General features: G+C 47.1%; 1 protein-coding gene across 1 annotated transcript in view; it reads right to left on the bottom strand.

Annotated features, from left to right (window-relative positions):
- The window catches only part of MID2 (midline 2), a 227,131-nt gene that overhangs the window by 32,957 nt on the left and 166,775 nt on the right, over nucleotides 1–27,399 (bottom strand). The window contains exon 4 of the mRNA XM_084813324.1: nucleotides 17,817–17,924. Within this exon, the coding sequence (XP_084669450.1) occupies nucleotides 17,817–17,924 (108 nt within the window). The remainder of the gene's footprint in view (nucleotides 1–17,816; nucleotides 17,925–27,399) is intronic.

Raw genomic sequence — 27,399 nt, 5'->3', positions numbered from 1 at the left:
TCTTTGCCTGCTGCCAGGAAGGCAGCAGAGAGGGAGTGAACCTAGCCTCCCATGGGAAGAGCGCCACCGCCTGGGAGAGGCAACCAAGAAGGCCCTCTTTCGTGTCACCACCAAACGCGCCTCTGAAGGCAGTGGTCCTGAATCTCTTTAGGAACAAGGGAAGGGAAATGAAATAGTCCTCTTGCAGGGGGGTGGGAGGGGAAGGCTGCAGAATGAACAAGTGAATGAAAGAGCTTCAGTCGGGAGCTTGCGGGTTCCTGGTCAAGAGCTGGTTGGCCACTGTGTGAACAGAATGCTGGACTAGATGGACTCTTGGTCTGATCCAGCAGGGTTCTTTGTATGTTCTTAAGTCTGCCCCTAGGGACCCTTCTTGCCAAACAGACAACAGGAAAGGAAGCCTTGTGGCCACCACAGGCAGGGTCTGTTTCCATGGGGGATTTAGACTTTGGAGGCCTTGCAGGGAAGGGTAGCTATTAGCATATCAAAGAATCACAGGAACATAGTGTCAGGGTGGAAACTGAGCTGATAGAACCCCAGAGCAGTACTGATTCTGAGGAGAAGCAGCAATCCGTGGGAGAGGAGCTCGCTCATCCCTCGCAGGCACAGCTGCTGGCAGAGATTCCTCCTGCCAGCATTCCTGAGATAGATAGTGACCCTGGCAGTGAGAGAGTGCTGGAGGGGGGCTTGCTGGACGCTCGACACCGACGCAGGGAGCAACGACAGATGGAGGGCGCGGAAAGGAGGCGTAGCGCTCATTTGGCGTGCAAGCAGCAGTCGCATCCCAAGGACCCAAGGGAAAGAGGGAGGAACTCTCCCTAGCACATAAGTTCAGGGTCTTCCAATTATTCTCCTTCAAACGGGAACCAACTGCCTAACCTGAAGCATAGGCTACTCTGCTGTTCCTTGCTTAGTCGCTGGTGATTAGCATCTGAAAGAGTCATTAAGTTGTGAAAGGATTAAAGCCTTGAAAAGAATACTTGTGTCTGTGTCTTGAGTTAGCTATTGGAGTAGACTGAAAGAGGCTGCCAGGGCGCTCCTGACACATAGCAAACTGCCTTATACTGAGTCAGGCCATTGGTCTATCTAGCCTAGTACTGTGGGCCATGACTGGCAGTGGCTCTCCAGAGTTTCAGGCAGCTTTTCCTGCCCTACCTAGAGATGCTGGGGATCGGACCTGGGTCCTCCTGTGCACAAAGCAGGTGTTCTACCACTGAGCTCCCCCAACCTGGTGCCCTCCAGATGTGTTAGCCTACAACTCCCAATATTCCCCAGCCAGCCAACACATCTGGAGGGCACTAAGTTGGGGAAGGCTGATCTAGACTGTAAGCTCACTGGCACAGGGGACCTGCCATGTCTTGTTTTTTGTTTTGCTTTCTGTTACTTTGCAAACTGCCACGTACATCGATATCACTATGCAGGACCTACAGGGCAGGAGGCACTTCATCTCTCTTGCTACCAGCCACAAAACAAAATCAATGAACCGCTAATTGTGACTTTCTTGGACAAAGGGAAGAAGAGAGATTGGTGTGGGAAAAGCCCGTTGCTGTATAGAATCGGATTCTGTTGCCAATTCCTTGCCTAGCTTGGGGCCAAAGCAGACATGATGCCATTCATGTTTAAAAGTAAATGGCATGTGCAAGGTGGTGGTAATCTGGTTCAATACCCTGGGAGGGGGGTGGGGGAAGGAGGGCCGTAACACTTTGCCTTCCAATCTGTATCACGCCCCCATACCTGCCATTGACTAAAAACAAACTCCCCAAACATTGGCACATTTGCTGATTGCATGAACGGCGGCATGTTGAGATTGGCCTGCAGTCAGCTTGTCTGGACTGACCGACCTTCACATTTTATCATTCCTCAGCTGCCTTAAAGTCAGAGCATCTGAGCTGGATCTCTGTCATTTCATCTTCCACTTTTATCTTGCATCTTCTGTGTAAATTATTCATTATGCTCAGTTAATTATGTACATGTGCCCAGAGGCATTTGAGCATGGGGTCTGTCCCAAGCAAAAAAGTATTCAGAAAAGGTAAAAGTTCTGGACATGCATGTATGTTTAGGGACAGCAGTCTGGTTCAGCCTCCTATCTGCAATGTGGAGGAAATCATAGCGTTGGAAGTACCCTTGCAGATCATCTAGTCCAACCTCTTGCTCAATGCAAGCTCTGCAGTGCAGGATGCAGCTACAGCATTGCTGACATTCGGCCATCCAGCCTCGGCTAAAATACTTCCAGCAAAGGAGAGCCCACCATCTCCAGAGGCAGTCTGTTCTACTGCTGCTCAGCTCTTACCATTAGGAAACTTCTCCTAACATTCAGTTGAAATCTGCTTCCCTGCCATCTCCGCCCAATTGGTTCTTAGTCCTGCCCTCTGGAACAACAGAAAACAAGTCTCTTCCCTCTTCTGTGTGACAGCCCTTCATCAGCTGTTTGAAGACTCCTATCAAATCTCCCCTTTTAATTCTCTCTTCCCCACTCTAAACATCCCCAGCTCTTTCAACTGTTCTTCAGAGGACTTGGTTTCCAGACCCCACACCATCCCAGTCACCCTCCTCTGGATATAGCTGCAGGTTGTCAACATCCTTGTTGAGATGCAGCACCCAGAACTGTACATAGTACTCCAGATGTGGCTCTGACCAGTGCAGCATGGAGCAGAACTAGTACTTCCTGTGATATCAGCCTACAGCAGCCCTGTACGGATTACTGAGATAATGCATATGAAGGTTTTTGGACTTCGTCTTTTTAAAAAGCATCTATTTCTATTTGAAAACACTTATTCCTCACCCTTCTGCCTAAAAAAAGAAAGAAAAGCACTTTAGGCAGTTATCATGCACGATATAAATGCTACACATTATTCTCCTGCAATGGCCTTTGGCTGATGCAGTTGCTCAGTAAGTCAAATCTAACATGGCGTATTATCCAGACTATCACACCAATTGGAAAATCTGAATGCCACGGGCAGAGAAGCAGCTCTCTCTTTGCCGCCACCACTGGTGCTTACGAAGGGAACACGCTCTGCTGGTCCTTCACCCATGCAGACAGCTTGGCCCAGTTTGTTTGTTTGTTTGTTTCATTTCTATACCACCCAATAGCCGAAGCTCTCTGGGCGGTTCACAAAAATTAAAACCAAAGAGCATGCAATAAAACAATATAAAATATATAAAACATTAAAACCACAGTATAACAATACAACCCGAATAAAACCTAGCAGCAAAGTAGGGATTTAAAATACAGCTTTAAAACGGCAAAGCTGAAAGTCTAGAAAGCTAAAATGCTAAAATGCCTGGGAGAATAAAAAGGTCTTCACCTGGCGCCAGAAACAATACAGTGTAGGTGCCAGGCAAACCTCACTAGGGAGCTTATTCCACAGCCGGGGTGCCACAGCAGAAAAAGCCCTCCTCCTAGTAGCCACCTGCCTCACTTCCTTTGGCAGGGGCTCACGGAGGAGGGCCGCTGAGGATGAACTTAAGGTCCAGGCAGGCACATATGGGAGGAGGCGATCCTTCAGATAACCTGGCCCCAAGTTGTTAAGGGCTTTGAATGTTAACACCAGCACTTTGAATCGGGCCCGGAAATGGACTGGCAGCCAGTGCAGCTGGAAAAGTACTGGCATAATATGAGCTCGCTGGCCAGTCCCTGTTCACAATCTTGCTGCCCTATCTTGGACCAGCTGAAGTTTCTGGACCGTTTTCAAAGCCAGCCCCACGTATCACACGTTGCAGTAATCCAGACGAGAAGTTAACAGAGCATGGATAACTGTAGCTAGGCTATCTCTGTCCAGATAAGAGTGTAGTTGGTATACCAGTGTAAGCTGATAAAAAGTGCTCCATGCCACTGAGTTCACCTGTGCTTCAAGTGACAGTTCTGGGTCCAAGAGCACCCCCAAACTACGAACGTGATCCTTTAGGGGGAGTGCAACCCCCTCCAGAACAGGTTGAGAATCACCTAGCCAGGGAGACGAACCACCCACTAACAGTACCTCTGTCTTGAGTTTCAGCTTATTGGCCCACATCCAGTCCATTACCATGCCCAGGCACTGATTCCGAACAGCCAGTTCCTTCCCCACAATTATTTGGGCTCTTTGGCGTTCCGTGCAGAGCTCGACTGAGCCTTGCTGACAGCAGCTCTTGTCAGCTTCTAAATCTGATCCACGGAAGCTGCCCTGGGGCAGGTTGTCAGTTTGAAGCCCCTCTTTGACAAATGATGGAAAGATGGCAGAGCCCTGCACTGGCTATGGAAGAAATGCTGCAGCGTGTGTGTGCACGCGTGTGTCTGGATGCCTGTCACTTCCATCAAGGGTGGCACAATTAACCCTTACCTCCATGCAAGCCTCAGCACCCCCAGCACACACATACCCCATTTCCCAGGATGCAACCCCATTGCATTGCTCAAGCTTTTCCTTTAAAAAAAAAAAAAAAAGCACTTCCATGGTCAGGAATCAATATTCAGGTAACTGATCTTGACAAAAGCAAGAACGAATCACCAACTATCCTGGTTAGGAACACAGGTAGATCAGAGCAGTGGTCCATCTAGCTCAGTATTGTCAACACAGCTCTCCAGTAGCAGCTCTCCAGGGTTTCAGGAAGAAGTTTTTTTCCAGCCCTACCTGGAGATGCCAGGGATTGAACTGGGGACCTTCAGTATGAAAACAATGTGCTCTACCATTACGCTATGCATCTTTCCCAAAAGAACAAATGGCACTGAAGTCCACATGCATGCTACTGTCAGGGTGGACACTGAGCCCATAGAATCTCAGAGCAGTTCTGATTCTGAGGAGGAACAGCCATCCGTGGGAGAGGAGCGCGCTCATCTCTCCCAGGCCCTGCAGCTGGTAGAGATTCCTCCTGCTGGCATTCCAGACATAGATAGCTGTCCTGGCAGTGAAAGAACGCGGGAGGAGGGCTGGCTGGATGCTCGACGCAGACACAAAGAGCGATGAGCTATGGAGGGCGCAGAAAAGAGGCATAGCGCCTGTTTGGCGCGCAAGCAACGGTCGCATCCAGAGGACCCAAGGGAAAGGGGGAGGGACTCTCCCTAGCCCATAAGTTCAGGGTCTGCAAGTGATTCTCGTTCAAATGGGGACCAACTGTTTCCAACCCAGGGGCATAGGTTACTCTGCTGTTCATAGCTTAGTCGCTGGTGACAGAGTTATTAAGTTGTAAAAGGAATAAAGCCTTGAAAAGAATCCTTTGTCTGTGTCTGGAGTTGGCTACTGGAGTAGACTGAAAGAGGCCGGCTAGGGCCCCCTGACAGCTACATCCTTCCTTCTTCCCTGCCCCCCAACCCCAGTCCTGGAGGGCCTCTGGAAAGATGTCCACCCTAAAATTAAAATGGCTGTGTCTAGGGGTGGCATCAAAGAGTAGGTATGATTGGGCACTTGCTGAGGGTCCACGCCCCAGCAGGGGGTCACTGACAAGGGTCCCCTGGAGTTGCTCCTCCTTTTCACCATTGCAACCTGCTTGTTCACCTGGCCCAGACAATGGTGGTATTGAGAAGGAGGAGCAGGAGATGCCACTGCCTACTTGCTCGCTGGCTCTCTGCCTGTCAAACAAGCAAGCAAGGGGTAGCGATGATGAGAAAGAGGAGGAGGAGCAAGAGCAACTGGTGACAATGGTGGTGAGAAGACTCACTGAGGGACGGGGCCCATTGAAGGTGCCTTGCCTAAGGGCCCTGAAAAACCTGGAGCCAGCATTGGTTGTGTCTGACAGTTAGAGAGAGAAAAAATCCAAAACCAACAACAGTATAATGACTTTATTTGGACCAATTAAAATGCCACAAAGTAGTGAAAAAACTTTGCTGTTCACCCAGGCACCAAACATCCTTTCTCCCCCACTCCCCCGCCCCGCATCTTTTCCTTATTTTTTTGCTTAAACATCAGGCTGAAAAAGAGCACTGCTGAACACGAAAGCTTGCTGAGACAACAGCTCTTTCTGAGTGAGCACCAGGTGTAGATCTGTCCAGGGTCCTGAAAAACCCTGCCTAGTCAGACCTTGACTTGAGTCTGTTTCACCTAGGGATGGCGGAGAATTCCTCCACGGACCCCAGTGAGACCGGATTCAAAACAATCTGGCCTCCAGAGTCAGTGGAGGAATGGAGTACTTACCTCCGCCTCCCATCAAAGTCCTCGCTGGACGGATCCTGCCCACCACCAGCTATGGAGAGCCAGCGATACAGCTGCCATTGCCGTATCTCTGGCTGATGCTGACTCCATTTATGGCTGCATTTAGCTTAATCTAAGACCTTTACGGCCACAAATGGCATATTGGACGCCATTTGCATTGGGAGTGGAGTCAGCATCAGCCAGTGGTACAGCAATGGCGGCTGTATCACTGGCACTCCGGAGCTGGCCAGTGGCTCCACAGAATCGCTGCAAAGTGGAGCTGGCTGACTAGGATTCCGGGGGGAGGGACAGATTGCCTCCCCCCCTGCAGACCCCCCCCCCAGGGGTAACTGTTCCATACATCCCTAGTTTCACCCTCCTAATAAATGCAACTGCTTCATGTTGGGATTTCCTGGGAACCTTGAGCTCGAAAGGACAGGAGGTTGAACCATACCTGAACCAAGAATGGGCCCACACCTTGATCTTTTTCTGAATGGGCCCATCTCAAGCAGTACATTCTCCTGTGCAAAGGGGACACTGGAGAAGCAGGTGCCGGAGAGTTCATAGCTGTGACTTAAATGCAAATAAAGCCTCACACAGCATCTGGCTCCTTCTCTTTCAGACTGAAGGATGCACACAAAGCAGGGTCAGGCTGTGCTGATGGCAGATGTGCTCTGGAATGGAGCTATGCGCTTACATCCGATGACAGCTTGATTTATGACAGATATTTCTGCCATTACTCTGGCCTGGGATAACCATGCTACCCAGTAATGGTCCTGCCAAATACAACTAGCAAGAAATTCATGCACACACAAACAGTTAGCTGCCATACGTCAGAGCTGTCTTATTCAAACTCTGAGATGGAACAAACGCTGGTGTCAAATGCACTGTGAATTCATAAGCGCACGTTGCAATACCCCTGAGGGTGACTGCAAAAGCAGGATGATGATAGGCTCCCAGCAGAACACTAGCCGGCTGCAAGAGCACCCAACACCCCAATGGCAGTGGATTGCAGCTGAGAAATGGCGGGTGTAGGAATGGATTTCTCATTGGCACAATGATGGAGGATATGCCTTGCATGCAGGAAGTCCTTTGTTCAATCCCTGGGCACTGCCAATCAAAAAACAATCAAGTAGCAGGTGTCAGGAAAGACCTTTCTACACCTGAGGCCCTGAAAAGCTGCTGCCAGTCAGAGTAGTTAACACTGGGCTGGATGGACAAACCATCTGACCTGCTATAAGGCAGGAAGATACAGTAGCCATTCCTGGGATAGATTGAAAGGGGACGAAAATGGTTATGGAAATATAATACTGGGGGAGCAAGAGGCTCTTTCCAAAGGCAGCAGCCTCCCTAACTCCCTTACTCAATGTGGAAATGCAGAAAACAATTGTTATTTCGAGGAGTTAGTGGTGCAGAGCAATTGCTCCTTCTGTGCCTAGACTGGCAGTTGGGCCTGTTGCCTTTAGTGGCTAGCTATGCTTCTTCCTTCCAGAGTCAGCTACAGTATCTGTTTGAGACTGAATAACTTGAGAGGCTAGTAGATAAGCCTCTGGCAAGATCTCAAGGTTAGCCAGAGTAGTTGGGATGGAGTTATCTATGCTGGCTTACTGCCAAACATTCTCGAAGTCATTGGCATATGGCCAGGATACAGGCAGGATTAATATGAGCATAGTAGTATATATGAATCCCTGAAACAATCCCAGGCTGATCCAGAAAGGTGCTGCGTACCACAGGCTGGTACTGGAGTTGAGTCCATTGCTATATTTTGATAGGATTCCCTGCAACTAGGGATGTACGAAAGTCACTTACCTTTTCGCAGGGGTGCTTCGCGGTGGGGGGGAGGCACTTCGCTTCTCCCCCCGAAGATCAGGCGAGGGGGGGAGGCGTCCCACCTCGCCCGGCCGCGAAACAAAGTATAAAAAAAAAAAACCGTGATAGGCTACGTAACGATTAACGTAGCCTATCACGGCTAGATTTCCAAAGTCAGCCGTGATAGGCTACATAAATCGTTACGTAGCCTATCACGGGTGACTTTGAAAAAAAAAAAGTGCATACGCAAATGGCGGCGCTCTATGGGCGCCGCCATTTGCGTTCCTTATTTGGTCCCGGTAGTCTACGTAAAGATTTACCAAATAAGGAACGCAAATGGCGGTGCCCATAGAGCGCCGCCATTTGCGTACGCGCTTTTTTTTTTCTTCAAAGTCACCCGTGATAGGCTACGTAACGATTCACGTAGCCTATCACGGCTGACTTTGGAAAACTAGCCGTGATAGGCTACGTTAATCGTTACGTAGCCTATCACGGCTGACTTTGGAAAACTAGCCGTGATAGGCTACGTTAATCGTTACGTAGCCTATCACGGGGTTGTTGTTGTTTTTTTACATTTTGTAATGGCGGCGGCAGCCGGTCGGAAGACCGGCTGCCGCCCCCGCCCCCAACGAAAGGCCGACGAAAGGTTGCCGGGACCCGCCGCCGGGAGGGACATTCGCCAAAGGTAAGTCCCATCCCGGGGGGGTGGCGGAGAATTTCACCGCCGATTTCGGGGGGCTGAATGCGTTGGCGCTTGGCCCCCCGAAGATTCGGGGAGAAATTCTCCGCCATCCCTACCTGCAACCTTGGGATGTAAGCTTATGATCTTGTTTCGTAGTGGTTTGTTGCAATCATTGCATTGCAGTGTTCTGCTTTTCTGCTGTGTTGGTTTATTCTTGCTTAATAAAATCTTTAGCCTTCACCCACTAGTGTGCTCATTCTATTCTGAATCCTAAAAAAAACCCCATTCCCTCTTGACAAAACACATGGTAAGAGCCATGACTCAATGAAAAGCACCTTGAAAAGAAGGGCAACTAAAATGATCAAGGGGCTGGAGCATTTCCCCTATAAGAGAAGGTTACAACAGCTGGGATTTTTTTAGCTTGGAAAAAAGGAGGGTAAGGGGAGACATGATAGAGGTGTACAAAAGTGTGCATGGTGTGGAGAATGTGGATAGGGAGACATTTTTATCCCTCTCTCAAAATACTAGAACCTGGGGTCATCCTATGAAGCTGATTGGTGGGAGATTCAAGACAGATCAAAGGAAGGACTTTTTCACACAACACAGTTCATAGTTAAACTATGGAACTCGCTACCACAGGAAGTAGTGATGGCCACCAGTTTGGATGGCTTTAAAAGGGGGTTAGACAAATTGCTGGAAGAGAAGGCTATCAATGGCTACTAGTCTTGATGGCTATGTGCTACCTCCAGTACCAGAGGCAGTGAGCCTATGTACACCAGTTGCTGGGGAACACGGGTGGGAGGGTGCTGTTGCGCTCATGCCTTGCTTGTGAGTTCCTGGTCAACAGCTGGCTGGCCACTGTGTGAACAGAATGCTGGACTAGATGGACCCTTGGTCTGATCCAGCATGGCTCTTCTTATGTTCTTAAATTTAACAAGTGATGCAGGTGATCAACAGCACTTCTCTCAAAGACAATTCAAACATGAGTGGGAAAGCATGCAGTGGAGTGCCTCTTGGACAGTGTCACTTCTGTCTGCAAGTGAGGGAATGAAATGTGGCAAAGATGGTTTGAAGCATCTTTACTGACGTGAAAACACAAACCAATTTTAACAGACTGGAGCAAGCTCTAAGGAAACATGTATGTGTTGGGCGATTTTACAGCATGTCAGGGAAATAACCGCCAAGGCTGGTGCCTATTGTCCAGCAACCATGTGGTCATCAACTTATCTTCCCCGCAACACACACACATTTCCCAGTGCAGTTTTGCATCTGTTTTGATGAAATATATTCATTTTAAAATGAAGATTCTATGTATATTAGCAATGGGAAAACATGCAATCTTTGAGTTCACTGTGGTTCCCAAAATTCTTCCTTGAAAATTGTTTCAGTTCATTTGCATTCCCGATGCGAGCATCTTTTTTCCCCCTCCATCAGGAAAAATGCACATTTTTCAATCGGGAGATTCGCATTTTAAAAAGTGCACATTTTTCCCAATTCAAAAAATACGCATTTTTAAAAAGTGTGCATTTTTCCCTACCCAAAATGCCCCATAGGCTAAAGCGTGAAAATGCGGACTTGGTGGGGATTTTGCATTTGCATAAGTGCACACTTTCAAATGTGAATGCAAGTTCTGGAAATGAGAACAATTCCTGAGAATTGTGTTCTTGTTCACATTCGGGTTGCAACCGGATTTGCAAACAGGAATGAAATTTGCATACATCCCTAATGTATATGTGCATATAAATGTGTATGTGATGCTTCAAAGGAGGCAGGGAGCCCATTTAGAGTACAAAGGGAAGAATAAGTGTGATCATTTATCTAGTGGTCGTGGAGCCAAGTTGCAAAGTTGCACACTGAAGGTGAAGAACACATTATGACTAATGGCTAAGAATGTCATATCTTCCTTTTGTTAGATAACTGTTTGCTTTTGTTATAAGAGGCTGCTCTATTCTGAGTCAGAGCAATGGTCCATTTAGCTTGGTGTTGTTGACACTGACTGGCCAAGGCTCTCCAGGGTTTCAGGCAACAGTCTTTCCCAGTTCTACCTGGAGATAGTGGGGATCAAACCTGAGACCTTCTGTATGCAAAGCAGGTGCTCTACCACTGATCTATGGCCCTTTCCCTTACATCTCAGCAACTGGTTTAGGTGAAAAAACCCGGGAGAGCAGGGGCCTCTCTTTACTCCCAAGTCTTGTGGCTATGGCACCCTATGGCACAGGTGAGGGAAAACAGAAAATGGTGGGGAGAGAAAAGGAAACGAGTAAAGTGCAGCTGTGCAGAGCAATTAACACCCTTGTCTCTTCCAGGCTGCCAAGTTCTGTTTGCTGGCGTTGCTCCTGCCAATCTTTCCCTGCTCACCTTCATTCATCATTACTAGGAAACGTCAAAGCTGATGCCAAGCAAGAGAGAGATGCTATCATTCCAGCTAGCAGCAGGCAGACTAAACTTCAAATGGCTGTTTGCACAAGGAAATGATGCTCCTGCTGGGATTTAATGGGCTGATGGATGGTTCGTTTATGCCCAGACTCATCAAGAAAATAATCAGAAGAAAGGAAGGGAAAGGGTGGTGGCGGGGGGGGGGGATTTTCAAATAGAAGAGGCTGCAAACACCTGGCATGGCAAGAAGGTGAGTGGCATCATGTCCAGCAGTCCCTGCTCACCGAAAAAGGGGCTGATGGGCAGGAAAGGCCCTTGTTCTTTCTTGAGCAAGATGGGATTTCAGAAAGGAATGTTTCTTTGAGTTCAACCTACAAAGGAGCCATGTTCAGATTCCTTACTCAAAGGCAGCTCAGCAAGCTGTTATTCAAATCTCAAAGCAAGGGTTGCAGAACTTCAGGCCTAGGGGCCAATTGTGGCCCTCCAAGGGTCCCAATCCAGCCCTACAGGCTTCCCCAGAAGACCATACACCCTTTCCCTGGTCTCACCCTCTCTCCCCCAACCACCGATTGTTTGGTGGTTTCTGGCTTTTGTGCAATTTCCCCTCATTCTAAAAGGTTGAAATGCCTCTCCTAAAGCTTAGTTACAGTCAGTAAGAGCTTTAAGCTAAAATAGGCTGGTATTTTAATTTTTTTGGCCCTACCCATTTGCCTTTGACCCCGCCCACCATTAGAATGCAGGAATTCAGGCTGAAAGAGGTTCTGCACCCCTGTTCGAAGCCAAGGTACTGTTATTCCCACCCACCCGCAACCTCTGACTCTTACGTTCTCCCCTTCATACCATCCCTGCACGTCAGAGCTAAGCTAACACAAATGCTGCCCAGATTTTCTCAGCAATAACCCTACCCAAGGCCAAGATGGGGTGAGTGTGTGTGCTCCCTGCTTAAAAAAAACCTTTGTACACTAAGGGGGGGGGGGGGCTGAATTCTGCAACCTGGATATATTATTATGCATGTACATGTTTTCTTAATTTATTCAGGCTTTGTTAGCCGTGGCAGGTGGATAAGAGACACTAGGAAGGATGCTGAAGCCCAGCCCACAACCACTGGCAATCTTATTCAGTCAGCCTTCTAGCGTTTGAGAATTTCTGAAATATTTCCCATACAATTTCAAGCACATTTTTGCAGCCATGAGGACTACAAACCTGATGATGGTGCCATTTCTTTAAAATGAACACTGAGTTGCTCAGGAAGCTGAATTCTGAGGCCAATACATGATCTGCAATTTTTCTGTGCTTCCTATGGAATTGGGGCATATACACTACTCTACCTAAAGCCCTTGAAAGCAATTTAGCCAGACCAAACAGCCCACTTATGGTAGGGGGTGGGGAGAACCCCTGGGAAGGAGCCTCACCCCTAATGTGCTCATTTACCCGCTTCAATCTTCTTCAGTTCAGGTTAAAATAACCAAGGACCACGTTAGAATTCGTTTTGGGTTTGGAAGATATGCAGCTTGAAGTTTTATCATATGCATGTTTGTCATCCAGTCCTATGTTGGTCAGTGGAACTTAGGGCTAAAACAGACATTACTTTAAATATGTATCTAGCAGCTACATTGGGTAAAATGCAACAGAAATCCTACTTAGAGCAACCCATTAAAGTGAATGCGACTTAATTTAGTTATGTCTAAAACCCAATTTATGCCAATGGGTCTACTCTAAGTAGGACTTATGTTGGATTTTACCCATTCTCTCCTCCCGCCCATTTTTACTCCAGAGTAGCTGCAGGGGCTCCAGATTGAAATCTTAAAAGCCCCCCCCCAATCCAGATCAGGCCCCTGAGCCTACTCTAGAGTAAAAATGTGGGTGAGGTAAGACATAACTGCTAGACAGATGTTTAAAGTAATGTCCTTTTTGGCCCTTACACACAAGGAAGCAGGCAGGGGAGTGCAGCCTAACAGTGCAACCCTAGGCATGTTTGCTCAGCGGTAAGTTCCACTATGTTCAATGGGGCTCACTCCCTAGTAAGTGTGTTTAGGATTCCAACCTATGTCCATTTGATGTAGGGATGGCAGAGAATTCCGCCACAGATCATGGTGAGGCCGAATGCCAGTGCATTCGGCCCCCTGAAATCTGTGGCGGAACGGCCTGCCACCCCCCCCCCCCCCGCGGATATTCCCTGGGACAAGACTTACCTGGGGCAGATCTTCCGGGCGGTGGCTCCGGCAGCGGCTTCGGCTGGTCTTCCGACCGGCTGCCGCCGCCACCATTTGCAGTTTTTTTTTGTTTTTTTTTACAGAGACGTGATAGGCTACATACGTTTTTACATAGCCTAAACCGTCTGGGTAAAAAAAAAAAAAAAAAGGCGTACGCAAATGGCGGCAGCTACAGCTGCCGCCATTTGCGTACGCCTTTTTTTTTTTTACCCAGATGGGTTAGGCTACGTAAAAACTTACATAGCCTAAAATTACTGGGTTAAAAAAAAAAAAAGGCGTACGCAAATGGCGGCGGCTATGGCTGCCGCCATTTGCGTTCCTTAGTTTGGGCCGTCTTAGTCTACGTAAATATTTACGTAGACTAAGACGGCGAAAATAAGGGGAACGCAAATAGCATCAGCTACGTAGACTAAATATTTACGTAGACTAAGACGGCCCAAACTAAGGAACGCAAATGGCGGCGGCCGTAGCCGCCGCCATTTGCGTACGCGGATTTTTTTTCTTCCCCAGAGCCCTCCACTGCCAGAAATCTGGCTGCGGGCGGCTCTGGGCTGGCTGGGCCTGGCCGGCTGCTTCGCGGAGCTGCTGCGGAGCACAGCCGGCCACAGAGGATTCCGGGGGGGGGGGGGAGGAACGGAGCGCCTCCCCCCCATCAAGGATTTCAGGGGGAGGGACGGAACGCCTCCCCCCCACCATAAACATAATCCGCGAAAGGTAAGTGACTTTCGTACATCCATATTTTGATGTGATCTCCAACTGTGTTTTGGAATTACAACTTTTGGTAACAGAGCTCTCCATTCTTTATTCCTGTATCATCATAACAGTTTTTGTTAGCGCTCCCTGAAGTGTTCAAAATCATGCTTTATAATCCTTACCTCATCTAACCCTAGAAAGCAAATTTCTAGTTCTCCCAGCTTGTAGAGGGAGGAACTAAGGCCAGCCTAAAAAAAAGTTGGGTGCATGCAGTGCACGCACAGGCACCCAGAATGTTGGTCTCTCCATGTTGAGTCAGTGTGGCACAGTGTCTAGGATGGGGGAGACTCAGGTTCAAATCCCCACTCAGCCACAAAGCTTGCTGGGTGACCTTGGGGCAGTCACTATCACACCGTCTAACCTACCATGCAGGGTTGTTCTAAGAATAAAATTGAGGAGGGACCAGAACTTGAGATCCTTGGAGGAAAGATGGGATTAAAATGGAAATATAAAATATGTTTTTTATTATGATGTTATTTTATTGTTTTTATTGTATATTATATACAATAAAAGGCAGTGCGAAATAATAACAAGAATAACAACAACCATCTGTTATAGTAACAAGATAAAAACAGAAAACACATCCAGCAGCCCAGACCAACGGAGAAACAAACAACAAAAAACATTAGTTGCAGTCAAAAGTGAACAGAAATGTTTTAACTACTGCATAAACATTATGATAAGGGAGACATGACAGAGGTCTACAAAATGATGCATGATGTGGAGAACGTGGATAGGGAGACATTTTTCTCCCTCTCTCAAAATACTAGAACCCAGTGGGATCATCCCATGAAGCTGACTGGTGGGAGATTCAAGACAGATCAAAGGAAGGACTTCTTCACACAGCACATAGTTAAACCATGGAACTCGCTACCACAGGATGCAGTGATGGCCACCAATTTGGATAGCTTTGAAAGGGGGTTGGACAAATTCCTGGAGGAGAAGGCTATCAATGGCTACTAGTCCTGATGGCTATGTGCTACCTCCAGTACCAGAGGCAGTGAGCCTATATACACCAGTTGCTGGGAAACATGGGTGGGAGGGTGCTGTTGTGCTCATGCCCTGCTTGTGAGTTCCTGGTTGACAGCTGGCTGGCCACTGTGTGAACAGAATGCTGGACTAGATGGAACCTTGGTCTGGTCCAGCATGGCTCTTCTTATGTTCTTAATAAAGTAGGTACAAATATAGCTAGGGAGGGTATTCCAGAGTCAGGGTACCACAACATAAATGGCCCTGTTACTCAGGGCCAGCCCTACTGTTAGGCAAAATGAGACTGACATCTCAGGCAGCAGATGGTGGGGAATGGCAATGAGGGGTCAGAGCTGTTTGTGCCATGTGGTCTGCCCTGTCCTGTCCCCACTAAGCTGCTGCCCTGAGATGTGGAGGAGGATGCTGTTCCGCTGCCAGTGTTGAAATAAAATTCAACTGCCAGTCTGGTTGGCTTCTGTACATGGAATGGGGGTTGGGTGAGGGCGCCATCTTTGCCTCAGGCAGCAAAATATCTTAGGCCAGTCCTGTTCTTACAGGTAGCCATCCATCTCTCCAAGATGGCATGGCCTCAGTAGCAGATCTTGGTCCTTCAGATACCCCAGTATCTGGCCGTTTAGGGCTATGGCCATGTTAACGCATCATAGTAAACCATGGTTTTAAACTTCTGCTGGTTTCATTTTGGGAATTTATATGTTGGAACAACCTTGGGAGGGTTTGATCCTATACACACACACACACACACACACACACACACATCTTTGTGCAACAAACAGCATGGAAAACAATTGTTCATCTTAGAATGAGGCAAATCATGACAAGGCAAATAAAAACACACTAGAACCAAATTGGTGGAAATTGCAGGGAAGTAAATTTTGCCTAAATGTTAGGAGAAACTTACTAAAGATAAGGGCTGCTCAGGAGTAGAACAGACTGACTTTGGAGGTGGTGGGCTTGCCTGCGCTAGATCCTGTATTTGAACTGGATGACTTCCAGGGTACCATTTAACTCAGGGATGTTGAACCTCTTTCAGCCCAAGGGCTGAATCCGATTTTGGAGAAGCTCTCGGGGCTGCATTCCAGTGGTGGGCGGGGCTGGAAGCAAAAGGGATGTGGCCAAAGGTGAAAAGGGCAGGGCCAGAAATACCAACATATTTTAGCCTGAAGCTCTTCCTGCCAGGAACTAAGCCTTAGGAGAGGCATTTCAACCATTTAGAGTGGGGGGGAAACTGCACAAAAGCCAAGAAATCACCCAACAATAAGTGGTTGAGGGAAAGGGGGTGAGGCCAGAGGAAGGGGGAGCGGCCATCTGGAGAAACCCAGGGGCCGGATTGGGACCCTTAGGAGGCTGGGTAGGGATCCCAGGCCTGAGGTACTGCACCCTTGTTCTAATGGTATGATTCTCAGTGATAAAAGTTTTGATGGCATTCATAGCCACTAACCACAATAGGGGCATTATTTTTTGCTATCATTTGACAAACAGCCATTCCTATTTCTGCTGGCTGGGCCTGTTTCTGTAATCCCTCAAAACAGGACAAAGAAATTTAAGCCTTAACTGTTTTCATTCACTGATGGGGCATTCAAAGCAATAATGGATTATGTCTTTCACAGCCCTATTCCCACAAATCCAAAATGTTAGATTGTACAGAGTATGATAGTAAAACCATCCAGCATTGTAGAAGGATTACATTTAATTAAACTAGAATTATAAGGTTTTAGGAAAGAAGGAGGAAAATACAACACTGCAAACACAAAATAGTCGAAATAGTCATCAGAACATAAGAAGAGCCATGCTGGATCAGACCAAGGGTCCATCTAGTCCAGTATTCTGTTCACACAGTGGCCAACCAGCTGCCCGTAGGAAACCCACAAGCAGGGCATGAGCACAACAGCACCCTCCCACCCATGTTCCCCAGCAACTGCCTCTGGTACTGGAGGTAGCACATAGCCATCAAGACTAGTAGCCATTGATGGCCTTTTCCTCCAAGAATTTGTCCCCACAATAGGGGCATTTTTTTTTGCTATCATCTGGCAAATAGCCATTCCTATATCAGCTGGTTGGGCCTGTTTCTGTAATCCCTCAAAACAGGACAAAGAAATCTAAGCCTTAACTGTTTTCATTCAAAGAGGAGTAAGACAAAAAGTCGCTTGTCTGCCACTGCCATAGCTAGGAAGGGATGGGTCAGCAGGTGTACCTATCCAATAACAGGCACATCTTTTCTCTTTTTTGAATTGCAGCCCTGTAAGGCCCCAGGCCTGAACCAAGCCTGTAAGGCCCCAGGCCTGAACCAAGTAGTTGTAGAGGGGCTTGGATGATCCATAACACTCTCTGACTTTGGTTCAGAAGGCTGCTGCTTTCCCTAAAAGGCCTCTTGATTTACCAAGATGAGTCAAACAGCAATAAGGCCAAGAGAGCAGCCTTAGCGCATTCCATACTAACAAGCTAGAGGGTATTTTATCAAGATGTGTCTGGGAAGTGAGGCTCGTTTGTCTTAAAGCTGCAAGTGTCTGTAGTGGGAAAGCTCTGACTGTGTCCCTTCCGACCAAGCACCGTTATGCCTATGCTGAGAATGAACGCTAGTGGCGCTTGCTGCTGTCATGCTGCCTCACTGCTAACATGTATGGTATAAAACCCATTTTACTCCATGGCTCTGGGTTCAGAGAAGCTGTCTGATCCAACTACTGGGTACGCCTGTGTGCTGATTGTACTCAGTAAAGTGTCTCCATGTAAGTAAACCTGGGTATGATTTGTCACTATCTTGGCACATCTAAATGAAGAGTTTGAAGCCCACGGCCGGGGCAATACAAGCCCATCCTATCACAAGAGCTTGATGTGGGCATGAGTATATTCATTAGTCTTCCCCAGGGTGGTTGAATCTCTTTCGGCACATCACGGTCCTACCTTTGTCTCTTTGATCTTGACAGCGATCACTTGTTTGCGCTGACGGATGATCTCCATCAGCTCATCACACTCTTCCATCAGCTTGGCCTCATGCATGGCTGTGTTCACCTAGCCAAAGGAAAAAAAACCCAAGGCATGCTGTATGAATGGAGCAGGATGGGTACTCTGGGTGCTAGGGAAGAGAATTTGTTTCCCATTGGGGGAGGGGAACCATATGTTAAATTCAAATGCTACAAAGGCTTGATATTTTTAGAATACACAGATGATGACGATAATAATTACTATGCATATCCTTCCTTTCCACTAAAAGTACTTCTGAGCAGCTAGCAATAAAATACAGACAATTATAATTTACACACAAAACATTAAAAATATTAATTACAAACACGCCCAGCAAAACACATCAATAAAAAAGAGAAATAAACAGCACCCACCAGATTAAAACCTACTTCTACAGCAAGCCAGCTTAAAAATCAAACACCTGCCTGAATAAAAATGTCTTTGCCTGCCAGCACCAGGAAAACAGAGATGGGAGGGACAGTGGAGGCCAGTGGCTCCTATTTCAGTGGGGCTGTGAATCCCCTCTAGGTTTCAGTGAGAACCAGCCAGAACTCTAATGGAACTATCCAAGGAGCTGACCCCATTTTGGGTATAGGGTTCAACACTTTGGACAGCGCCTTAGAGTTCTGACTGAAACCCAGAGTGGATTCACTGCCCTGCTGAAATAGGAGCCACCAGCCTACACTGGGAAGAAAGTTCTAGAGCAACCACCAAGAAGTCCCTCTACAAACAGGAAGGCTAGACCAGCCTCATGAGGTTGCGATTTTGAGCAGAGGAGTCATGGGGCAGGGTTGGGAGAGGGGATGCTTAACTCTTTCTCTGTCAGCTGTTTTTATACTGGGGATACAATTGTGTTCCCAGTTTATTCCTACTTCCAGATAGATGTGCAAGTGTGTGTGTGTGTGTGTGTGTGTGTGAGAGAGAGAGAGAGAGAGAGAGAGAAACAGTGGGGGGCAGTGTTTTTGAGTCATCAGAAGAATTAAACATGCCCTCCACCCCTACCGCTCATCTGCTTGCAACTGCTGCCTCTGAAGTGTGGTTTTCGTCGTTGTTTTTTTTTTAAAAAAGGTGGTTCATTACACACACAATCTTCAGTGTAATGTTTGGTCTGCTCCTTAACCAGATTTTCTTGCTGGTCTACTTATCAAGATTTTGCAGATCTGAGCTACTGGGCAGCTCATGTTAACCAGTTCATCTTAACAAACTTGCACAGTAGCTGATGCTTTGTAAAGTGGCTGACATCTTGTAAAGGACTCAGCTTTGATCTAACTAGTTCAGGTTCTGCCAAGATTATTCAGGCCCAAGGGCTGATTCTGCTGCATCAAAGCAAGGTGCATGGTAATATAAGTAGAGCTTTTTCACATGCTAACAAGCGTGAAAAGGAGTTGAGCTATGTTGCCTTATGCTAAAATTCAGTTGCAAGGGGCCTAAAAGAGGATGAAATGCTGCCCTGCTTTGATCTAAAAAGCTCAGCTCACAGATGAGTCTTAATTGCGAATAATAATGTTAGGACAGTGAAGGTGACACTGACTGCAATTAAGAGAATTTTAATATCTGCATCGATTGAAATTCTTTCCTTAAATGTAGGTTGAAGGCCAGAATATAGTTAGGAGATCAAATTTCAAAAGTTTCAAAAGCTGGAAGATACAATTTCAAAAGCAGGAGAGGGAGAGGGAAAGAGGTTCCAAAAACGAAATCTCCCCTACTTGAAATGTTACAATTGGCAGTCTTGGGAATTTGCGTGGGATTATCCATTGCTCCAGGAGTGGGGGTGGGGGGAGCTATTCAAGTTCAGCCTTTTAGCTTGAACTTGTAGAAGTAGGAGACACATAAATACCTTCAAAGATGGCCAACAAGGCAGGACCAAACTATATAACTGACTGTGCCTCACTTGTGAACCTGATGTTCGAACCCAAGTGTTGATTCTTGGTTTGCTTGCTTTTTATCCAGGGCACAAAACTCCAACAAAGGCATCTCTTTCTGGAAAATGAAGGCCCCAGTGCAGCCAGGCTTCTCCCAAAGCCCCCAAAAGTGACCCAGAGGGAAGTGTCATGGACTAGGACCCCAAACTCTCATCCTCAGAGGATCCCAACCTCTCGTCTCAGAAGAGGCTCCTGAGTTAACTGTTCAGGGAGAAGACAGGGTTAAAGAAAGGTGTCACGAGGCTTCTATCTCCTCAGGACCCAGTTCTCCAGAAAGACCCCAGGGACCTGCCCCCTGCATCCAGAGGTCACACTGCCATCCTCACACTCTAAGGATCCGAGCTATGAAGACACCAGCATGCCCCTACATCATCACAACCTGAGGCTGCTAAAACAGACCAGATCCCTTTAAGTGCAAAGGTCTTACTCAGTGTAGAGATGGGGATAACCAGCCTAAAGGAAGTTCACCCACCCCTACTTAAGGCTCAGTCACAATCAGCAGCTTGTTGGAGCAACGTACAGACAGGGCTGTCTGCCTTTCAGCCAGTGCATCACTTGGAGCTTTCTGTGGTGCTGTCCTCTTCCCACCCCTGCCTTTCTGGGAAACCTGACTTGCCCCAATCCCTGTAAAGACCTGATCCATAGTGAAACCCTGTAATAACCCAGGCCTCACTAGTATCCAACAATGCTTAGTCCTCACCATGACAGGCAGACCAACAAAGAGACTTTTGGTGGGCCTTTCACAGCCAAATGGAGAAAGCCTCATTCTGAAAGTCTTCGTTGCTTGCAGTTCGGTAAGTTTAGACTCCAGACTTAATTAACTTATGTGTGTGTAGGAAGGGGGCTCATTAGATGGTAATGTGTATTACTTCACTTACTTTAAAATATTTTAATAACATGCCCTTCAAGTTTTAAATATTTCCTGAGCAGCTTGCAGTTTGTAAAAATAATAAAAATGCAGATGACACCACACAATTGACTAAATCAGCAGATTTCTTGTGCCCCACTCCAAAGGTTTTATGCATGGGGCATCTCATAAGAGCATTTTATTATTTCATAGAAGTCTATTTTCTAGCATCATTTTGAGGGGATTTGCTCCTTTTTTATTTTGGCTTGCTTGTGTTCATTTTTTCCTCCTTGAAAACTTCCTGACAAAGCTTACCATTTATACTTAAAAAGCTATTAAAAATGGCAAGAAATTACTAAAAGAGCAGAACAGCTCAGCCTTGACTGGATCTAAAATACATTAAAAGGCCTGAGCAAATAAAAAGGTCTTTGCCTGGTACCAGAAAAAGATATGATTTGGTATCAAGGTGAGCCTCTGGCAACAGAGTTGTACAGACAGGGTACCACCATAGGGGAGATCCTTTTTCTGGTCGCCACAGAGGACACCTCTGAAAGTAGGGAGGACCTTCAGGGCTTCTAAAGATGATCTCAACATTCAGGTATATTTGTGTGAGACTAGACAGTACTTTAGACTGGGGGGGGGGGGATAGATCTCCAGATAGTTTGGACTTCAACTCCCAGAAGCCCCTGCCAGCAAGGACAATGGTCATGAATGCTGGGAGTTGACATTCAAAACATCAGGAGATCAACTTTTTGCCCACCACCGTTTTAGAGCAGGGGTGGAGAAGCCTTTTCTCTTGGGGCTGCATGCCAGTAGTGAGCCAGGCTAGAGTCAAACATGGGCAGGGTTAGAGCCACCCCCACTTTCTCTTGCTCTCTCTTACATGCATCCATCCATTCATTCACACACACATACATTTACACCCCCATCCTTCCATTCCTTCTCTCCTTCCCTCCTCTTCTCTCCCCCCTTCTCTCTCCCCCCCTTCTCTCTCTGCCTCTCTCCTCCTATTCTCTCTCCCCCCTCCTTCTCCCCACCCAGCTGCTTCCTCTCCTTTCTCCCTCCTGCACAGCATTAACTGGGGGGCAAAAGTTCCTATGGGAGCCACCGGAAGCAATTTTTTTCAAAGCCTTATTGCCACACAAGGGGGGGGGGGGCTGCAGCATGTGGGGAGAGGAGGGTTAAGCTTTCCCTCCCCAGCTATGACCTCCCCCAAATCCCCACCCCTTGGTCATGCAACAGTTATGTCTCTAAAAACACTGAACTCAGTTTATCAGAACTCAACTTAGTCCATCCTTTCCCTCTGTCGATCTGCCACAAGCAACGCAGAAAAGCAAAGTCTAGCATTGCTGACAGGAGGAAAATGACGTCAGAAGCACTGCTAAAAGTCACAAGCAGTTAGAGAGGAAAACTATTTCCCCCTTTGGCTAGGCTGCCCTTTCAGCAAGGCTAAGGAGGGAATAAACTTCCTGGATCCCTTTCATCTGCCTCACTTTTGATCAAGTTGCTGGGTAAGTGGAAACACAATGCCGCTTTCAATTGCATTTTGTGGCCCAAGACTTGGAGGAGCTGGAAGATGATGTCTCAGCAGAGTGAAGATTAACCTCATAGGTGGCTCTGAAAGCGGCTGAGTACAAGGTGACAAGGGACGAGACGCATGCAATGGGGGCCGGAGAAAGGAGGACCAGCGAGTTCCAGGGCAATAGTGTCTAATCTTGGATGGGAGTAACCAGGGTCAAAACCTTTGCTCAGCTGCAAAGCCCTGGGCAAGTCACTGTTCCTTTGCCTAAGATAACCTAGCTTGTATCAGGAGCCTATGGGACGAGAACCGGGAACCGTCGGCTCTATGCGCAGCTGCCCCATGGAAGTGCAGGCTGGACCATCTTCTACAGTAGTGTTCTCAGGCTCTGGATTGGTCCCACGCAGATTGGCCACAGCGCCCTCCTGGACAGGACGAGCTATACAGGGCTTCATATTTGGGCTGGGACTTTGCCAGAGCAAGAGTAGCCTTCCTGGCTCTGGTGGTGTTTTGATGCACACTCTGGCTCTTTCCTTGGCTCTGACTCCCGACACTCCCCATCAGCTCTGAATCCCTGACACAACTCTTGGTCTCTGGTTTCTGGCTCCTAGCTCTCTTCTGACAACTGACTATGGCTCAGGGTTGAAAAAAAATCAGCGCCTTTTTTTAAAAAAAAAATCAAAATCGGATTTTAAAATTTATGAAATGTTCTTAAAACAATGAGAAACAAGCATCTAGGTCAAAGATATCATTGTGGATACTAATTATACAAGTTCTAATTATATTCTATGAATATGTTAACAGCAGTTTATGGAGATGGGAGATAACCTGATCAGTCCTATTCTGCATTGCAGGTGGTGTACAGAAGTGCATTCTCTCTCTCTCTCTCTCTCTCTCTATGCCTTGCCTCTCTCTGAGTGCAAAGACAAAGAAGGTCAATGAATAGAGAATTGGGGGGAATGGAGTAGATCTGAACAAGGAGGAAGGGCCTGGATATAAATGCAAGGGATAGGGGAGGGGAATAGAAAGTGAAACCAAAAGTGGGCAGAACATACTCATGCAGTCCTGATTCCCAAGGAAACTTCTGCTCCATGCATCCTCCGCTGTGTCCCTACCTTCTAATAAAAGCAACATCTCTGAATATGTATTAAGGTTATATTAAACAATAATGTACTTCTGCTAAAAATGATGTTTAAATAGGCTCTTCCTCACTAGTGATTTAAACTGTGGTTTAAATCATTAAAATTGAGTCCTTCAGAAAAGCGGTTTAAATCATGATTTAAATCGATTTGATTTAAATCAGATCAACCCTGCTGTGGATCAACCATGACAACTTGCATGGCCTTTCTTAAGGATTCTGTAGCCTTTGAACCTCCTTCAGCCCAAGGGCTGAGTTCCATTTCGGAAAGGCTCTTGTGGGCTGCATTCCAGTGGTAGGCAGGGTTGAAAGCAAACCTGGGTGGGGTCCAAAGCAAAATGGCCTGGGGCTAGAATACCACTGGAATAAGCAACAGGCGTTAGTTCAAACCCACTCTGTGGAGGGGAAAGTAACTGGCTGAAAAACCGCTAATTGGTTAATGCATGCAGGAAGTTGGGATGTTATTTTTTGGTTTCACTTTTGCCTATTTACTTTGCCTGCTTTAGTTGTAACAAGGAGATGGCTGTTAATATTAAGTAAAGGCCCTGTTTAAACCTTGCAATTGCCTTCTGTCTCAAGTGTGGTCAGACAAAATGTTTGTCTCAGCAACAAATGTTTCAGGTTAGAGCTCTTACTGTCAGTAACTGCCGGAAGGTCAAGTGATGCCAGAAGCCCAATCTGATGCAGAAGAAAGATATAAAAATGCATCGAACTGGTGACTTCTCTCGTTGCTGGGGAAAGACCACTCAGTCCTCCCTCCGTGCCTCAAAGTCTTCTTGCTTTCACCCTGGTCATCCCCAGAATGCTTCCAGCCACTCTGCCTGAAAGGTATCCACCTCCCCTTGTCCTGATTGTCTGATCCTGCATTCCACTGGTGTTTCTCAGTAGTGTAAGGGTTGGCAGAAGGCAGACTGGGATGTACCGGTAGATTGCTGGATAATCTGCAGTAGGTCAGCAAGGGTATCTGATTCCCAAACGTTGAAGAACAACAAAGTTCCCCACTCCCCGCCTTAATTTAGGCTGTCAAAATACCTGATCTGCAGTAACTCAGATGTAGGTCTGTGCATGTATATGCAGGTCATCCCAGTCCATGGCACATGGGGTGTGGGAGGTATTTCCCCTACCCCACCCCGAATCACTATTTTGCTCCTGGTTCTAGTTTGGGCTCTAGTAAAAAGGCAAAAGAGATACAGCAAGCTTGGAGGCTTCCCATGCTTGGTCTAGTCCAGAGGTGCAGAATCTTTTCAGCCCTGGGGGCCACACATGTGAGACCACACACACACCTCTATTCCCTATCCATTAAGATCTAGGGATTTCTGGGGTTAAAAGCCTCTCCCATCCTGCACTGATCGCCAACAAGATGACTGTTTCTCAGTCACTACTAGCAGTGGGAAAACAGCGATCTCGGAAGCTGCAGGAGCATATCCCAGCGGCCACCGTCGTGGGTTATTGTGTTGTCTGAATGCAGCCATGCTGGCTTGTTAACCATGCAGTGTGGCTTGTAAACCACCCTGAACAACCCAACAACAAACCGTGGGTTCTCGAGGTGGTTTGTTGAGAAAAATAAGCCACACTGCATGGTTAACAAGCTATCCTGGCTGCGTTCAGACAACACGATAAACCACGATTCAACAAACAACCCACAGTTCAAAACAACCCACACTCAACCACTGAGCGTGGGTTAGTGTGTTGTGTGAGCAGCCCCAAAATGTTCATTTGTGTGCCTTGGGGAATGGCAACTGGCTGTTGTCACCAAGCTGCTGAATGAAGCAGCTCCCCACGCCCCCATGCCCAAGTAAGAACAGTGCAGGAGTTAAACTGTATGAACAGTTTGTTAAACTGAAACAACGAAGAGAACACTGACAAAGACCACTGGGCTCACTCCATGTATTTTTATAAATTACATTGCTGCAGTGGCGCACAGCCGTCCTCCAGCCAGCAGCCCCTCAGAGCCAATAAATTCCTTTGCAAGATTTAAATGTTGCGTTTCTTCCCCTTGCTTCAGGGCTGGTGCTTACAATTCTTTCATTTATTTTGCTTTACAGCCTGCCTAAGGGGCTTGGGGCACCAGTTCGACCATTATATTGCTGAGACATGAGGGTAGTGGGGTGGGCAGGGAGGGGGAGAAGAGACTGATTCTCTCCCACAATCAGCTATGTTTGAAAATGAAACTGCTGTGAACAAAGATCAAATCTATCCCCAGAGGACAGGTTGGCAGAAACTGGGAGATTTTTTGTAGTAGAAAAGTGTGGGGAGGGAATGGTGCACTTTTGCAGGCATCATGCCTTCCCCAAGGGAGACAGTGGGAACAGGAGTGGTGGGTAGAAGTAGTATTAGCGGGCTAAGAAAATACAAAGTACCTTGTAGGACCAGACCAAACACTCTTTGCAAGAATTGCAAGACTCAGGCTAGACCTTACTGTGGGCACACCGGGAGACTGTCCACCCTGCGTATGGTCAGACCTGCAACTGGGGAAAATTGAAGAAGGGGACTAGACCCTACTGCAGCTAGCCAGTCAGATCTTTGGTCAGATCCCAAAGAAGATCAAATATGCATGTTGTAGTGTTAGTGGTGCTGTATTATAGTTCCTTAATAAGGTGTGAAAAAGGGGGGTCTGCCCCTGGAGGGGGAAGTCTGTCCCAGCAATTCGCTGATAATTACTGGCTTCACTTGGCTAACATCACTGGAGTAAAGCATTGTTCATCCTAATTCTACCAGTGTTGTTCATAGAGATACTGTTATGCCTTTGCATTCCTTGTCTTATGCGTTGTTTAACCAATCTGCTTTATGTCTCGGCTAGTAAAACTGCCGCCCTCTACGCTCTAATAGCCGAACAGGAGGTTAAGTGATATGTATGTTATAAAAAGTTTTGTATGGTGCTTTGCAGACTATTATGAGCATTCGCTTATCAGAAATGCTATAATTGTAATAAAATTATGCATTTAAGGGGGGAATGTAGCAGCCATATCAGGGGTCAGACTAAGTAGCCTCATGCAGTCTCATGCTTCATGCTCTTGCTGAGCTCTTGCTCTCTGAAATATATGTTTGTAAGCTGATGAGACACAGGAATTTCTTATCATGTCAACAAAGGCTAAGGTCATAGTGATACATATATCATGTTCTCTGCTGTTCTCTGCTTATCATGGCTACCGTATAACCCATTTCTTGTATTATAAACAATGGTGCTAGGAGAAGAAATGTTGAGGACTGCAACCCCACACGGGAGGGAGAGGAGGAGCCGTTTCCTATGTGTCACAATATCTATAAAAACAATGTGCTGATGTAAATCGGGGCTTTTGGCTCTTTGGAAGTGATTCCAGCCTTAAGCCCGCACGTTAAATAAAGAAGAACTCTTTTTCCTTCACTCCGTGGTCTCTCTGACTCTGAGTTCTGCAACACTAGCAACCAACAAGCAAAATGTTGCCTAATGGAAATTGGCTGCTGATCTACCAGTGGACTGTAGTTACCTTCTGCCCACCCCTAACATCTAGCTCTGCCTTCAGTTATGATCAAAAGACAGGGTTTCCAACCCCAGAAGTCTGTCATAATATAACACTAATGTGGGGTTTAGAATGAACTGCAGGGGAGAATCAGTGGGCTGCAAGAGGTGTATGTCATCACCCCCAGCCCTTGGACCTTTCAGTGTACAGCAAAGGATTCTGAGGCACAGGCTACTTTCTCAGAGCTAGGACAGTCAGTGCCTTATTCAGGACCTTCCCAGCCAGATGACACAGCCCTGCCTTTGTCCTCTGGCTCAGAGTCCCTCCATCTCCCCAGCCTCACAGAAGTCTCAGGCTACAAAATCAGGTCAGGGCTCTTTAACAATCCAGTCAGCTCCTCCAGGAGGGTGGAACTGACCACACTACATGTCTTACCAGCCTGCATAAGGCTTCAGTTGGCTTTAGCTCCTTGCTGACACAACATCCCCCTATTGTCCTTGTAGAAGAGAGGTCCAGCCAGCAGGATCTATCCATGGTCCTGCTTCCTTCCTTGATCTTGTTACCAGCTTTCCCTATGAGCCTCAAGGGACCACAGAATGGGGCAGGAAGGACACTTAAAACTTCCCCATTCCCACTGATTCTCCCCTGCAAAAGCCA

This window comes from Heloderma suspectum, chromosome 9 (genome assembly GCF_057233095.1).
Source record: "Heloderma suspectum isolate Gila_16-S chromosome 9, 16-S_ref, whole genome shotgun sequence".
Classification (NCBI taxonomy): domain Eukaryota; kingdom Metazoa; phylum Chordata; class Lepidosauria; order Squamata; family Helodermatidae; genus Heloderma; species Heloderma suspectum.
Note: the sequence above shows the minus strand (reverse complement) of the source record. Positions and strands in the feature narration are given on the sequence as shown.